At 44.6% G+C, this 16,159-nt stretch overlaps 1 protein-coding gene and 1 pseudogene across 2 annotated transcripts in view; one reads left to right on the forward strand and one right to left on the reverse strand.

The window, feature by feature from the left end:
- LOC147422186 (uncharacterized) overlaps positions 1-8,428 on the forward strand; it is a 46,425-nt gene extending 37,997 nt beyond the window's left edge. The window contains exons 2-3 of the mRNA XM_086503652.1: positions 7,887-7,940; positions 8,051-8,428. Of these exons, the coding sequence (XP_086359778.1) occupies positions 7,887-7,940; positions 8,051-8,284 (288 nt within the window). The 3' untranslated portion in view covers positions 8,285-8,428. The remainder of the gene's footprint in view (positions 1-7,886; positions 7,941-8,050) is intronic.
- LOC147422187 (uncharacterized) lies at positions 2,162-4,514 on the reverse strand (annotated as a pseudogene). The gene is made up of 3 exons (XR_015186781.1): positions 3,496-4,514; positions 2,795-3,401; positions 2,162-2,695 (listed from the first exon to the last, which is right to left on the reverse strand). The product of XR_015186781.1 is annotated as an uncharacterized LOC147422187 (transcript).
- Positions 8,429-16,159: the final 7,731 nt, after the last annotated feature.

Consider the following 16,159-nt stretch of genomic DNA (forward strand, 5'->3'; position numbering starts at 1 on the left):
GCTTCTTGAATCGAGGCTTATCTTTAGGTTGATGTAAGGTAGTGGCAGTAGTAGCGGCTTCCTTCTTCTGACGAGATGATCGAGAAGTAGAAGTATAATCAGGAGAGTAAGATGGAGATGAGATAGAGATGTCCTTGCTCTCGTCTAGCAAAGAGAGCGCTTTTTCCTGGCCTTTCCTTGAAGTAGGCCGTTCATTCTGATCCGAAGATCCTTTGTGCACCTCGGCACGTTCTTCTTTTCTTGCCTCCTGTGGTCTCACGCCAACAGTGTTGTCTGGATGCTTGGCTGCATCAGTTTCATTCGTTTTCTTCATTCCGCCCAAAAGCTTTTGGACGTCTGGCAACAATAAGATTTGTTGCAACTCCGCAAACTGAGCTTGCACTTGTTGAAGCTCCTCTTCAACGCTTCTCCCTTGGCTCGACATGATTCTTCCTGTTCTTCCCGGAACCGTCCTTCTTTGCAGAGAAAGAGAGGAGTCCGAGCTCTGATACCACTGTCACAAAACGGGAGCGTACACGAGCACTTAGAAATCTGAAAAATAAAATACTTTGGAAAAGGGAAAGAAGGGAGAAGATCGACACAGTGTTGGGGACCAGAAGATGGGCTGGTCCCCCCCCCCCCCGTTAAGAGTATTCTTTATTCAGGGAGAATTCTTATACAAGCACGAGAACCCGAGGAAACCCCTCTGTTCTGTAGTCTTAGACCCAAAGGTCGTGCTTTCCCGTAAAGGGCTTGGACGTAAGGCCATTCCTTCCCGTAAGGGACTTAGGCGCGAAGCCGTACTTTCCCGTAAGGGACTTAGGCGTAAAGCCGTACTTCCCGTGAAGGGCTTTCCCGTAAGACGAGAGATTCCTGCAAAACAAACCACACAAAGCAATAATTCTCAATGCGTATCAACACCTTATACCTGTCGCTCCTTGCTCGGAAAAGCGACCTCCGTGCTCAGTCGTCACACCATAGTTGACACGTACGGTCACGTACGATGGTTACACGTACGAAGACGTGCGGTACTAATCGAACTAAAAAAAATTAGACGTACGTTGACGTAACGTACAATGCAAAAAAATAAATCATATATTTTTCAGAGCTTTTACTCTATTATGAGTAACTACTTAGTATTAAGTACATACACAAGTAAGAACATTAAAGATTTGGCCATGGACATTGGAAACGGCAATGTTCGAAAAAAGATGATCATGATTGCATTTGATTTCATAATTCATTACATAAGTAGAGAGTCGAGGCTCGAGAGATACAAGTGACAAAAAGTAGTACAAAAAAGTAGTGACACAACTCATAGTCTCATGGCCCATGGGTACAAACTTTAAAGCATAAAGAGAGAGTTCTAAGTGCTCATATCGCTCTCATCACTGGAGTTGTGGTCCGAGCTTGAGCTAGAGCTTGAGCTAGAGGTAGCTGCATCATCCTCATCACTACTTGCATCAGATGCACTAGATGCAAGACCATAATCTCCCTCACTAAGGATGTTGCCCTCATCATCAAACTCTGGCTCTCTAGGATCCGCACGTCTAGAAATGGACACATTCTCCAAAGTGGTGTCCACCATAGTAGATCCGCTACCCGAGCCTCGCCGCACATAGGTCCTGGGTGTCCGTGCCGACGCTCTCCCACTCCCACGAGCAACCGAAGTGGAAGCTCCTCTACCTGTAGTTGCCAAAGCTCGCACAACCACCTTCTTGCGGGACCGTGTGCGAGAGACACGGCGATCAATCTCCTCCAACTCCAAGTAGAGGTCTCGAAATATTTGCTCCTCCTCTGGATCGCGATCTTTGTTGAGACTCTTAAGAGTCTCAATGGAGAGCTTGCATTCATCTACATTCACCTATTTGTCATTTACAACATGCAAGAAGATTAATGGAGTTAGCAATTTGGTATGCCAAAAATATGAGCACATGATACATCATACATATTACATCATACATGTGAAAGCATAAATAAAGAGTATGATGTAGCCAACTCAATTACCTGCCTAGCCATTGGCATCTCGTGCATGGACCTCAACATGCGTAAATTGGAGCGACAATAGATAAGCCGCTCCAATTGCTTCGTAGAAAGCTTGTTGCGGATCTTGGTGTGTATAAGAGAATACGCCGACCAATTCTGCTCACATGCACCCGATGAGCAATCCTAGAGCACATAGATGATAGAAGAGAGGCATGAGATTTGAATTGTGGGAATTTTCAATTGAGAGGTGACTTATGTGACATGTCACATGAATGATGAATGTCAAATGATGACATGATTGAGATTATAAATTTATAATTTATGGTATGGTATTATGTATAATTATTAATATATATGATATACCTGTCCAAGAACCCTCAATGCCACCCTTTGAAGGTGAGGCAATTGATAGCCAAAACATTCCCACCAAAAAAGAGGCTTCACTAACGAATCCCTCTTCCAACACACCGAGGAAGCGAATGCCGTGCCTCTTTGGTCTCCATAGTTGATGAGCTCTTGGAGAAACTCTCCATGGTGTTCTTCATTGAGTATCTTTGGAAGGTACTTGTCGCGCTCCTCTTGAAGTGCTTGATCCGCAAAGATTGATGGCTTTTTGAAAGCCGGATGCAAGAGGGCGGCAAAGCCATGGATTGGTCGCCTCATCCAATCCCACCGCTTTTTAACAAGGAAGAGAATGTCATCTCTCTTTGGAGAGTCCTCCAACACATCACTACAAAGAGAGAGAAAGATAGTAAAGCATGGAAGGGTAGAACCGTAGATAGAAAAAGACAACTTACAATGTACATAAATCATAAGGTGATATGTTTACCGTGAACCATCGGGTGCTCCATCAAGAATGGTGGATCTCTCAATCTCCTTGTAAGCCTTCTCCATGAAGTGGTAAAGGAGACCTATGGTAGACCCTTCCATGTCGGTCATCCGAAGCACCTTATACAATGGCAATACCACGATGACAAGACCCTTGACCTCTTGCCAAAACTCCTCCTTCAAGCAAAGCCGTTGGATGGCCTAGCATCTTGTTGGGATGATTGGGTCTCTTCTTCAATCCATGCTTTGAACTCATCCGAGACCATTGTCTTTTGCAAGTTGGTTTGCACATCATAGAGGCGCTCAAGGAGGAGCCACATAGCGGCAAAGCGTGTTGCGGAAGGCTTCTTCAACTCCAAGCCGGAGTAAGTGCGATATATCGCAAGTACTCTCACCTTTTTGTTGATGAAGTTGACGATGGAGAGGGCTTGGGATAGAATGTCCTTTACCCAAGGTAGGTCGCCAATGTCCTCCAAGAGGAGGTCAATGCAATGTGATGCACATGGAGTCCATACTATGTGTGGATACTCCGCCTCTAGCTTTTTGGCCAAGGAAGCACAATTGGAGGCATTGTCAGTGATTACTTGAATGACGTTGCTTGGACCGATCTACATATGGAGAAAGAAGGGAAAGTGAGAAGAGCCAAGGCAAAAGACAAAATTGAAAATAGTAGATACTTGAGAGTGGAATCAAAAATTTTACCTCTTTTATGGCTTGACGAATGTGGCGGTAAATGAAGGCACCCGTGACCTTTTTCCCCCTTGCTCCCGCATCAACCGCTCGCAAGAAGTAGGTGCCAAGAGGGCATGAGACAAGGATATTAATGATTCCCCTCTTCTTGCGGTCACTCCATCCATCGGTGAGAATAGAGCAACCATACTTTACCCATCCGGCACGCACGGGGTCAAGAGACTTGTCGATTTGTGCCCTCTCTTCATCAAGCTTTTTGGTGCGCATGTCATGGTATGACACTCCCGTCCACGCTTCACATGGACCAACCGCGGCAATAGCCTTCACCATGCGTTTCCAACGATCCGTGCGAAGAATATGAAAAGAGAGATTGCACTCAATGATGGTGCGTGCAATCTCTATCTCCGCTTGTCGTTGCCTCTCTTTGAGGAAAGGCAATGGACCGGAAGTTCCACCCACCGTTTGTGCAAGAGTAGCTTGCTTTGGAGGCCGCCCACCATGACTTCTTTTGCTCTTCTTTGAGACGCTACCACCCTCGGTGGAGGCCATGGTAGCGCCGCCGGATGCAACGGACATTGATGGAGAAGCATCCTCTCCCGAATCGGAGAGATCATGGTCGGGCGGAACCACCTCCTCCGATGCCTTTGCAACCGCCTTGCGCGTCTTCAAGGGGAGATACTTTGCTTTGCACTCGTGGAGAATGTCGTCGGGGATATTCGGACAAGGACCCGCTTCCCCTCCCACCTTGGTCAAGTGGATGATAAGGCGGGTGGAGCTTGAGGTCATGGTCTTCGGGCAATATTTGCAATACCATTTGCAAACATTTTGCTTGTTCTTCACCCTTTCAAAGTAGCGGCAATGCTTGTTGAAGGCTTCATGAAGAGCGGGCGGCATTATGGAGAGCTTGAGGGATGGGGAGTGATGAGAGAACTTTAGAGTAATGGAGAGCTTGAAGGAGATGGATGGAGATGAAGGGAGCTTAAGGAATAATGGAGAGCTTGAAGGAGATGAAGAAAGCTTGAGCCTTGAAGGAACAATGGAGAGCTTGAAGGAGATGAAGGGAGCTTGAAGGAGTAATGGAGAGCTTGAAGACTTGATGGAGTGCCAAAGCTTGAAGCCTTGATGGAGTGCCAAAGCTTGAAGCCTTGGCCCTTGATGAATGGAGAGAGCTTGAGGGAGCTTGAGTAGGGAAGGAGATGAATGAGAGAGCTTGAGGGATATATGGAGAAGAAGAGAGGGTGGGCAACCTTATATAGGTTTTGAGGAGAGAGGGAGAAGAGGGTTAAAGAGAGAGCATGCTTCAAAATTCAAATTCCATGTGCCATGGCCATAGCCCATGTGGCTTTGTGTGTGTGTGTGTGTGTGTGGGGGGGGGGGGGGGGGGGGGGGGGGTGGGATGGCACATTGGCTTATGATGCCCCAAGGGCCAAGGCTCCAAGGCCCCCAACGTTCAATTTTTAACGTTCAAAAACTGCCAGCCCGTGGCGCTACAAAACGGCTGTAAAAACAGTCAAAAAAGTCCGCCAACGGTCACTTTTTTTTTTATCGGACGAAACCAGGACGGAACGGACGGGACGTTCCGTTCGACGGACGTGGACAACCCTGCGTCACACGAACACTTGCCGTTTCCGTTGCCAACCTCTGCTCCAGAAATCCCAGCGCTAGCACTTTCTGCTGCTCCCGGCTTGTTGGAAACTGAATGCTTGCTGCTCTTTTATAGGCTTTGGCACCCGGCGGGAATAGCAGCCGTAAAAGCAGAGCCCTGGCGCCTTAGAGAGAGGAGAGAGAGAGATCGTTGGTGCTGGCGTTTTTTAGAGAGAGGAGAGAGAGAGATCGCTGGTTTTGCCCATGCGTAGGTTTTTTACGTAAGTTTTTTGAGAGCCTTGCTTTATTTTATTAATAAAAGGCCACTTTATAAAATAAAGTGTGAACCTGTTCAAACTTTAAAAACTCACTCAGTTAGTGAAAACCATGCTACACGAACTCATTCCAGGCGTCCCCGGGTGTAGGACACGACACAGATGCAACGCAGACACAGACTCGTCGCGGGAAAACATCTGTCCTCCTGCGACAATTCCTGCTTTTCGTAAAAAGCTTCATTGAACCCATCTTTATTCTTGTGCTTGCGTTCTTACGCGTATTTTCTTACTCAGTTCGGATTTCCTCCTTAGCCTACGGAATGCCCCCTTTCTGATGCACCCGTCACCCATCATGTGACGCATCAGGGGCACTCGTAACCCGGCCCTTTCCACCGAACTTACGAAAACTCCTTCGCGATGTTTATCGTCACCCATCAAATGACACATCAGAGTTGTCCGTTCTTGATGGCAGTTTCTGTAGCTACAATCTTTTAACAGTTCTTAGTGCACACAATAAAATATCCTAAAAAAAGAGATTAATCATTAAAAATAAGAAAATAGTCCAATTAGCAACAGTCCCAATTGTGGATCAAACAGGTATAGAGAGGACACACAAGGAAAATTTATCCCTGCAAAGGTCCTTTGACACTTTCCTATCATTCCAAGAATAGAGAGCATGTTCAGGTGCAAGTCTATAGCCGCTTTGATGACATGGCACTCAAATACTAGATCGACAGATGATGTGATGCGGGTACCGATGGAGTAAAACCCATTCGGATTACGGAGTTTATCATGGAGCACGTGGCCTATTTGCTTGGTTAATTATAATCTTCCACCATGGCTAGCTATCAAGAAGGGCCATCTGTTGTTGTCACTGATAAGGAGAGTTGAACTCAAGACTTGTTATTCAAGACGAAAATGGCATAACCAATCTACCACACTTGGGTGATAGAAAGGTTATACCATTTTCCTCTTTTTATTAGCACACCACACCGACACACCCCCAAGAAGAAGAAGAGAATTTTAACGTTGTAGGAAACTATCCCAAGAGACCTTAAAGATCTATCCAACGAGGAGAGTTGAACTGACCTGTTATTCAAGAGGGAAATGGCATAACCAATCTACCACACTTGTGTGATAGAAAGGTTATACCATTTTCCTCTTTTTATTTGCAGTGGTGGAGAGAGAGAGAGAGAGAGAGAGAGAGAGAGAGAGAGAGAGAGAGAGAGAGATGGTTGGCCTGCTCGTATTCTTGGAGAACTATCGTTGCAGTCCTCTTTGACCATTAGAAATAATCTTTTCTTCTTCTTGGCAGAGGCACAACTATTATTGTTTTATCTGCAGCAAAGAGTGCCTCTGCTCTGGTGGCGCTCCCTGCTCTCTCCATCCAGGAGAAATGTGTGCTTTTTGTCCTGTAGTATGAGGATTTTGATATTTCTCACTTTGAACACAGATGCCAAGAATTTCGCTACCGAGAGAAAATTGTTTGTTCAGAGTTGCCAGCACAGTTTAGAATGCAACAATGGGTGCACCGCAGCTCTTTATGTACTGTGGTAGGTTGCAACAAGAATTATAGAGGCCTTGTGTCTGGATCCAAACCAGTAGCACCTCTTACCTTTAATCCCTGATAATTGTACTAGGCATCATGGGGGCTTTCTTGCTGGTCAAAGTGATCTATATTGGGCTGCAGCATTTGGCACTGCTAGCCATCAGGGAGGTTTATGTATTCTGGTTGTAAATCCATGCAATTGTATATCAGTTATCATGCTCTTATTATGCCCTATAAGACTGAGTGGATGTGTGCGCGTTATTGGGAAGTCTTTTATCCACTTCCATAATGTTCAAGTCATAGAGCAGATTTTGGCCTGTGCTGATTAATGACCTAACAAACGTAGACGATTGGTGTGCTGGCATCGTCCTTTTCCGAAAGAATCTTAGAGTTTCGTGGGGATGAGTTTCAGAGTCCAAACCCTAGTCACAAGGAAACCCCGCGTGTAAATACAAAATATCAAGAAGTGTGCCACACTCAGTTCAAGACATGTTTAAGTCTCCAAGACTGCTCCAATTGAGTTTGTTTTAAGGGAAAATTACCAAAATACCCCTCTAATTTGCGAAAATTCCCAAGTCACCCCCAATATTTCGTCATAAATTCCCAAAATGCCCTTCAATTTTTCTGAAACTCCCAAAATACCCTTGGTTGTAAGATTAAATTTCTTGAAAGATGGAAAAAATTGTAGCTTTTCATAAGAAAACTGATTGTCTATCAATAAAGGATGATAAAACTAGAATTTGAGTTGGTTATGTAGGCTTTGGAGATGAATTGCTGCATTAAATTTAGACATAATTGCCTTTTTGCGAGTAATTTGTGACAGATTACATGCTTAGGACTCAAAAATGGATCTCAATTGTCAAAAAGGAATAAAGATTAGAAAATCTTGAACAATCCAACCAAAATAGATACAAGGGTATTTTGTGAATTTTTGAAATGTGAGGGGTATTTTGGTAATTTTTCCTTGTTTTAATTTATTCGTTGCTTTTTGACAGTGGGGAAGCAATCTCACGCAAAATGCAAATCTACCTCTGCCAGCCCCAATCAAGGTCTAATTCATAGACTCCATGAAAGCTAGAATTGTTTTCAGGTTTCAGTAATGCTTGACATTTTGTAGATAAAAGAGGTGGAGTAAGGCCTATTTTATTATGTTAAGCAGGTAGATAAAATAAAGGGTGGAGTAAGGCTCGGCTACATCCGACTTGTGGATGGCGCTATTGAGGACCTTGCACACATAGACTGTTGTGTCTTTCCAGGCACCAAAGATTCTAGTGCCATGTTTCGAGCAGTGAGAAGTGGACGTTTTAAGGACCAAGTTCCACCAGGTGAAGCCTTAATCATGCAAAGTCTGCTTCAATCGTTAAAGATGTCCATTCAGCTCGCAAAAATGTGAAGCTTATGTAACATTCAGCTAAAACTCAGAGCTCATTTAAACTGTATATTTTAGCACTGATCAGCGGTGTAAATGCTATTAGTGTTAGGCTATTCGTTTTCTCTTGAAAGATAAAACACACTACTCGAACTTTGGTTTGCTGTATATTGATGTGTGTGCACACGCGAGCTCGCATGGATCAGGGGGCGGGGGGGGGGGGGGGGGGGGGGGGTTGTTTAAGGGGGCATATCTCGATAATGGGGGCCCACAACCACCATTGGGCACTGATGATGCTGGTGGGGATGTTTTGGTATTTAGTCAATACTATGCATAATGGAGCCTTGAGGGTATAAACTCTAGAATATACTGGGCATACTCTCTCTAGAAAAATATCTTTGTGGAGGGTTTTAGCTCATACCCATGTTGTGCAAACTTCTTTGAATACAGGACCCCTGGTTGCAAAGGATCAATATGAAAGTCCCTTGGTCATCATGCTATTGTTTCTTCTTCTGTTATGGTATTGCATAGGTTGGTGTATTTGTTTATTTTGTGGCTGACATACCCAAGGGGCCCATTCATGTGGGTTACCTTTCGAATATTGATCGTTTGTTTAGAATGGCCATGGTCAGCACAACCTCTAGTCAGAGCGGTCCATGCAATCAGATCTCGAACTGCAAGCACTTTACATACCCTATTTGCTTCTTCAACCTGGCCATGCTTGGCGTACAGAGAAACTAAAGCATCTGAAACTAAAAGATTTTGTTCGAGAATGAATGTATGATTCCCTGATTATGAATGTATGTATTTCTTTGTCGTATTGTAGTCTGTAGAGCTGCTATGATGCTGCAGGCTTTCAACATGCAAATGTAGGTCACTGCATCAGGTGCAAGGCTCTCTCGCTGCATCTTTTTAAAGCATTCTAGGGCTTGCTTGCTTTTCCTATGTTCAACTTATCCTGCAATAAGTGCAGACCAGGAGATAGGATCCCTAAGAGGAAGCTCTTCAGACACTGCCTGAGCTTTGCCGAGGGCTCCACTTAAGCATGCATGTCCAGCAAGGCTGTGCCAAGCACACTATCACCTTCAAGAAGATCCATAACATCACGAATGAAGTTCCCCATATCTACTGCTCTTGTGCTACCACAGGCTTTCAAAATGCAAGCAACAGTAACTGCATCCGAAGGGAGGCTGTCCTGTTGCATTGGTTGGAAGCACTGTATAGCCTTTTCAGCTATACCATGCTGAGTATATCCTGCAACCAGTACATTCCAAGAAACTACATTTCGGGAAGAAAGCTTCTCAAGCGCTTCTTGTGCTTTCTTGAGGGCACCACACTTCACATATATGCATAGAAGACCAGGACAGATGATGGTGCTCGATGTAAAGTCCCTGCTTTGAGCATCAGCCTGAAGTGCATGTCCGCCTTGAAGCGGCATCACTTTTGATTTACATCGGTTCAAAGTGAAACCTGCCCGCTTCTCTTCTATGATACCACATGCCTTCAGTGCAATCACAAACATTAACTTGTCTGAATTCATGCCTTCCATTTGCATTTCCCTGAACAGTAGGGATGCCTTTTCGTGCTGGCCTTGCTCGATATATGCTGAAAGCCTTGCATTCCCTGATATGATGTCCCCATGGCACAGGTTATTAAACGCACTTTCTGCACGTGTCTCAAGTCTAGCCTTTGCATATATTCTGCATAGAGCTATACAAACAAAAACGTCCGAAGACAACTTCTCAGCTACGTCTCCATGAAAATTTTGACCTATTTCTAATGGTGTCAGCTTGATTACTTGTCTTTCCCTAGGAACAAGTGCATCTTCAGAAACAAGCCTAACACACTCTTGTAGAGCAAATACCAGAGTGTGTTGATCTAGATCTGCACTTGCTACTTGCATTTGCATGTATAGCAGCAAACCATGTTCCCCTGTTTTGCGATGTATGTAGACGGGCAACATTGAATTCCACGATATAACATCCTGTTGTAACATCTCGCCAAAGACATGCTCTACTTCCCAAATTGCACCACAGTTGACATTCATGCTCAGAGGAGAGTTGTCAACAAGAATTGTGTCTGTGGAACCCTTTTTGTGAGCATCAGCATGTAGCTCTTTAACTTGTCTAAGGCCTTGTATGCTGTAGCAAGCCTAGAAATTGCAAACAAGTATAACAAAATTCTCATGCATAGGTAGGTATACGATCTTCAGATATCTGCATACATTTTGTCACGTGACACATCCAACCCTATGTGTCTGTGGACAAGCTACAACATGACTAGGGTTCAGTTCAGTCAAGTCAGTCTAGATTAGAAGTGATCTGGCACACAACATGATCATAAGCATTCCCATAAGAATCCATTAGAATCCTTCAGGGGATTTTTCTAGTACATTTAGCCTATTTTCCCTATTTTTGACATTTTTCACTTATTATTTTTAAGTGACTTTTGTTGGAAAGTAGGTAGGGCAAATTGAGTAAGTTTGTATATAAGCAAAACCTAGACTATCACTAATTGGTAGAAGAGGCAGCAGGAGCTCCACCGCTCAACAGGCAACTTCTCAAGCAAGAACCCCTTGGTGGTTTTCCCCTCCAAGCAGAAGACCCCCATGCTAGCGTTTTCCATCCTCATCGCCTAGCATCACAGAACCTAGCGTTTCAGCAGATCTTCACAACAGAGCCATCACAAGACAGAGCATTTTCAGTAGACATTCATCGCCATGTTTCAGCCAGCCTAGCGTTTTTCATCCAAGCATTGCCGCTGCAGATTCTAGCCCTTGGCGATTTTCAGCAGGTCATTTTCAACAAGTTTCCATAGCCATTTCAGCCCCACAGTAGATGCAGATTTTCAGCCATAAAGACCAGCAAAATCAGCGTTTTCGGCAACAGTAGAATTCAGCCATCAGCATTTTTGGACAGCAGTAGTAGCAGGACAACAAATTTCAGCCATAGCGTCGGTCTCGCCATCCCCGTCGTCGACACTGACATAGCCTAGACTTGCATCAGTCATATGCATTCCAATTGTACCAGCTTGTGCAATCAATAGTAGACCACTCTCGTCGGACTCTCGCCGACGAGAGTGGGGCCTTCGGAGGAGGGTTTTACAACGTCTCTGGTGTCGTATTTCTCTTCTCTCTCTATCTCTCAATCTCATACACTTGCACGCACAGTGTCCATTTACTTTGTTTGTGATCATTGCACTCTCTCATTAAGAACGGAAGGCTCTCCCTTCCATAAGAACAAAAGGAACCTTGAGCACAGTTCGGAGCACTCATCTTGAGCAAAGTTTAAACATTCATTCCGCTGCACCTAACATTGGTATCAGAGCTTTGGCAGTGTTCTGTATCACTCAAGGAAAGAACCACAAGAATCACAAGAATTTTTTTTGCTTGTTGCGGTCGCACGAACCCAAGTTCGCTTGGGTGTGTCGATTCCTAATCGTGTTTTTGAAGAGTGACAGGAATCCCAAGAAAGACGGGCTTGTCCAGCCTCCCCTTGTGCCTCTTTTCACTCATTGAGAGCGGACCGTGCACTTAGCGGCCGACCAATCGACGTGAGGTGGGAAAAAGAAACGTTGGTGTGAGCGCAAGGCCGCCAAGGGGTGCGCCTGCGGAAAAGAGTAGAACTCGGGTGAAGAGAAGATTCTTCTCAAACACAGATTGCAAGCGAAAGAAAACCTCAAGACCCTCAAGAACCAAAGTTCCTCGTGAACTTAAGAACCAAAGATCATATTGCATGGTCATCACCCGAAGCGGAATGGATACTTCGCATACAGGTGATGAGCATGAGAGAGGCGACGAAGAGTTCTCCCCACCAAGAGATTTTTCCGACCCTCCCCCTTCTCCATCCACGCTACGAGTTGTACCAACTTCCATGGAGGCGATGGTCAAGTCGATGTTGGACATGATGGCCCAACAACAAGAAGCAAATCGCGGAGCGACTCGCCTTGCGCTGGCACAACAAGAAGCGACTCGCATTGCTTTGGAACGCGAGCACGAAGAACGAAATGAAAGAAATGCAATAAAACAAGAAGCAACTCGCATTGCTTTAGAACGCGAGCGCGATGAACGAAACGAAAGAAAAGCACAAAGAAAGGAGGAACGGGAAGCTCAAAGAGCGGCCTTGGAGGCAGAGCGTGAGGCTCAAAGTGACCTCTGCACTCAAGAATTGGTTTGACAAGTACTTGCCTCGAAGTCCGAACCCGCCAAAGATCGTGGGAGTTTCTCAAGTGGCGCATAGCCACGATGCGGATTCCAACAACCCAGTCACAGAAAAGTTGACTTTCAGTAAGTATGATGGTAAGATGGATGCTACAGTTATTCATTCTTGGTTGCATCAATTTAATGCTTATTTTGCGACAACTAAGAAGACAGGAAATAGGAAAGTTTTGACGGCAGCTATGTACCTTGCCGGTGATGCCATCAATTGGTACCACGCATGGCAAGAGGCACAGTTAGCCGCGCACCTAGAGGAAGCCAACGAACTCACGTCCCTTTCCTTCAATTGGGCTGATTTCCAAGACAAGCTCAAGGCGCGGTTTATGCCACCTCAGTACCTTGCACGATTGAAGGACGATTGGCGCGCTCTCAAGCAAAATGGTATGCCGGTTATGTCTTTTTTTAATCGTGTTTTGCAGCTAGGTACCCAATTACGCAAGTCGGATGATGAACGCAAAGAGGCATTCCTTTATGGATTGGACGAGTATATCAAGTACGATGTCGAGGTGCTCGATCCAATCTAAGGAGAACAAGACTTCCACAAGTACCTCGCAGACTTCTCAGAATCCTCAGAACGGTAAGACTGGTAAGAACGGTAACTCTTCTAACCAATCTTCCAACAGTCTCTCAGAAAAGAACCTAAGGGTAATGCTAACAAAATTGAAAACCTAAGCTTACTAGATGAAAAGGTAGCACAAGGAATTTTAGGAGGATACATCAAGTCGGAAGAGCAAAGCACTTATTCTAAGGAAGGTCGTTGTTTTCATTGTCACAGTAAGGGTCACATAAAAAGAACATGTCCTAAGCTTGAATCGAATGAACCTAAAGAATCCACAGAACCCACTTCCTCCCACTTCCTCTGTCAATGCAATTACTGATAACACAAGTGTGCCCCAAGTTTCTCCTGACCCTCCCATTGATGATTCTCCCATTAAATGTTATGGTCATATGACGGGGCAGCGTTTTGTCATATTGTTTGACCCAGGTAGTATGCATGATGTGATCAGTCCCTCTCTTGTTAAGAGAGCCCGTCTAGATGTTAGTCAGAAATCTCCTCTCGAGGTCTCTGGCTTTGTTCCCGGTATGGACTCTCTCATCATGCAAGAGCGTCTTGATGTGTTTTTACAGTTCAACAAGCTGCTTTCTAAAGAAAATTTTTAGTCTCTCCTCTCTCAAGATGTGATATGATTTTGGGCATTCGATGGTTTCATGAGCATAACCCTCTCATTGATTGGGAGGCTAACACTTTCACTCTCAATGCCAATGGTGACTCTCCCATTGTCATTCGTGGAGAGGAAGTTGTTCATTCTCCCTCTCTCATTGCTAATGTGCAGGACAAGATTGAATGGATTCAGGAGAAGGAGACTCTCTCAGTCTCTTCTTCCCCAAAGCATGACACACAGGATTTGCATGATTAAAGAAGCATGATGAATTGAATGATAATGATAAGCATGATGACTTGGATGATAACGATGAGCATGATGATTTGCATGATCAAGATGTGATTTCCCACAAGCATGATGAGTTGCATAAAGATGATGTGATTGTTCACAAGGATAATGTGTTAGTGGATGCTTTTTCTAGCGAAGCTAACCTCCTTGCAGATTCGATCAATCACAAAGGATCAATCTTGGCTCTCGAGCCTAGGTCCAAAGAACCCCCACAGGAAGTATTATATGTTCGCATGATTAGTCAGCACGCATTGTACGAGTGTTTCATTCGTGATCGTTTCCTGTATTTTAGTCAGCGTCTTTATGTGATCCCTTTTCCTAAGCATGACATATTGTACGTTGAGCACGTTTCACTCATGAATGAGCACGAATGTATGTGGATTGTTCATGAAAAGCTGAAAAATATATATGTAAGGAAGTCACATTCCATGTCTCTTCCTTGGCATGACACATTTGTAGAAAGAGCACATGAAAGTATGAGCACCAAGCATGGGCATTTCCGTTGTGAATTGCCATAGTTCATTGCTTTAGATCAGAAGAGAACGATTCGATCTCATTGTTTGCGTGTGTGTGGTAAACGGTTTGTCACTCCGTCTATTTGTTCATCTACATTGCATGCACAGTCGTTTAGGAAGACGAGATTTTTTCGAGTCACTTTACATGGAATAGGTATGTTCATGTTTTTGTGTTGGAAGTAGTTTCAGGAATTTTCAGCCATGGAGATTCTTGAAGAAGAAAGAAGCATGACTCTCGACGAAGTTAAAGCATTGAAGGAGCCATACAAGACTTTGTGTTGCTTTCGGCGCGGCCCAAAGAAGCATGCGTTGTAGACTTTTATGAAGTTCAAGTACCGCACGACCCACACATCAGAGTGGGCCGGCGAAGAGTCCCTTCCAGGATTCCGGATGCTATTGACGATCTCCCTCGAAGCCATACAGTTTGGTATCAATACCTCACTTTGAAAAGGAGGGGATGTCACGTGACACATCCAACCCTATGAGTTCGTGGACAAGCTACAACATGACCAAGGTTCAGTTCAGTCAAGACAGTCTAGATTAGAAGTGATCTGGCACTTTTGTGAGTCTATTCGTAGACCGTGCATGCCCAGTCACTTAGTGTGGATGTATATCCTCTGTTTGTACACAACATGATCATAAGCATTCCCATCAGAATCCATCAGTCCTTCAGGAGAATTTTCCAGTGCATTTAGCCTATTTTTCCTATTTTTGACATTTTTCACTTATTATTTTTAAGTGACTTTTGTTGGAAAGTAGGTAGGGCAAATTGAGTAAGTTTGTATATAAGCAAACCTAGACTAGCACTAATTGGCAGAAGAGACAGCAGGAGCTCCACCGCTCAACAGGCAACTTCTCAAGCAAGAATCCCTTGGTGGTTTTCCCCTCCAAGCAGAAGACCCCTATGCTAGCGTTTTTCATCCTCATTGCCTAGCATCACAGAACCTAGCGTTTTCAGTAGATCTTCACCGCAGAGCCATCACAAGACAGAGCGTTTTCAGCAGACATCCATCGCCATGTTTGAATTAGCCTAGCGTTTTTCATCCAGGCATTGCCGCTGCAAATTCCAGCCCTTGGCGATTTTTAGCAGGTCATTTTCAGCAAGTTTCCATAGCCATTTCAGCCCCACAGTAGATGCAGATTTTCAGCCATAAAGACCAGCAAAATCAGCGTTTTCCATAGCGTTTTCGGCAACAGTAAAATTCAGCCATTAGCGTTTTTGGACCGCAATAGTAGCAGGACAACAGATTTCAGCCATAGCGTCGGTCTCGCCATCCTCGTCGTCGACACCGACATAGCCTAGACTTGCATTAGTCATATGCATTCCAATTGTACCAGTTTGTGCAATCAATAGTAGACCACTCTCGCCGACGAGAGTGGGACCTTCGGAGGAGGGTTTTACAACGTCTCAAGTGTCGTATTTCTCTTCTCTCTCTATCTCTCAGTCTCATACACTTGCACACATAGTGTCCATTCACTTGTTTGTGATCATTGCACTCTCTCATTAAGAACGGAAGGCTCTCCCTTCCATAAGAACAAAGGAACCTTGAGCACAGTTCGGAGCACTCATCTTGAGCAAAGTTCAAAAATTCATTCTGCTGCACCTAACACATTTGCACTCTCTTAGCTCTCAAAAGCTAGCCCAAATCCTCTACTCATCAAACTGTTGATTATCCACATCCTCTATAGCACTCTCCACACAACTATCCTCAGACTC

The sequence above is a fragment of the Adiantum capillus-veneris genome, chromosome 27 (assembly GCF_014529385.1).
Source record: "Adiantum capillus-veneris isolate H3 chromosome 27, ASM1452938v2, whole genome shotgun sequence".
Classification (NCBI taxonomy): Eukaryota; Viridiplantae; Streptophyta; class Polypodiopsida; order Polypodiales; family Pteridaceae; genus Adiantum; species Adiantum capillus-veneris.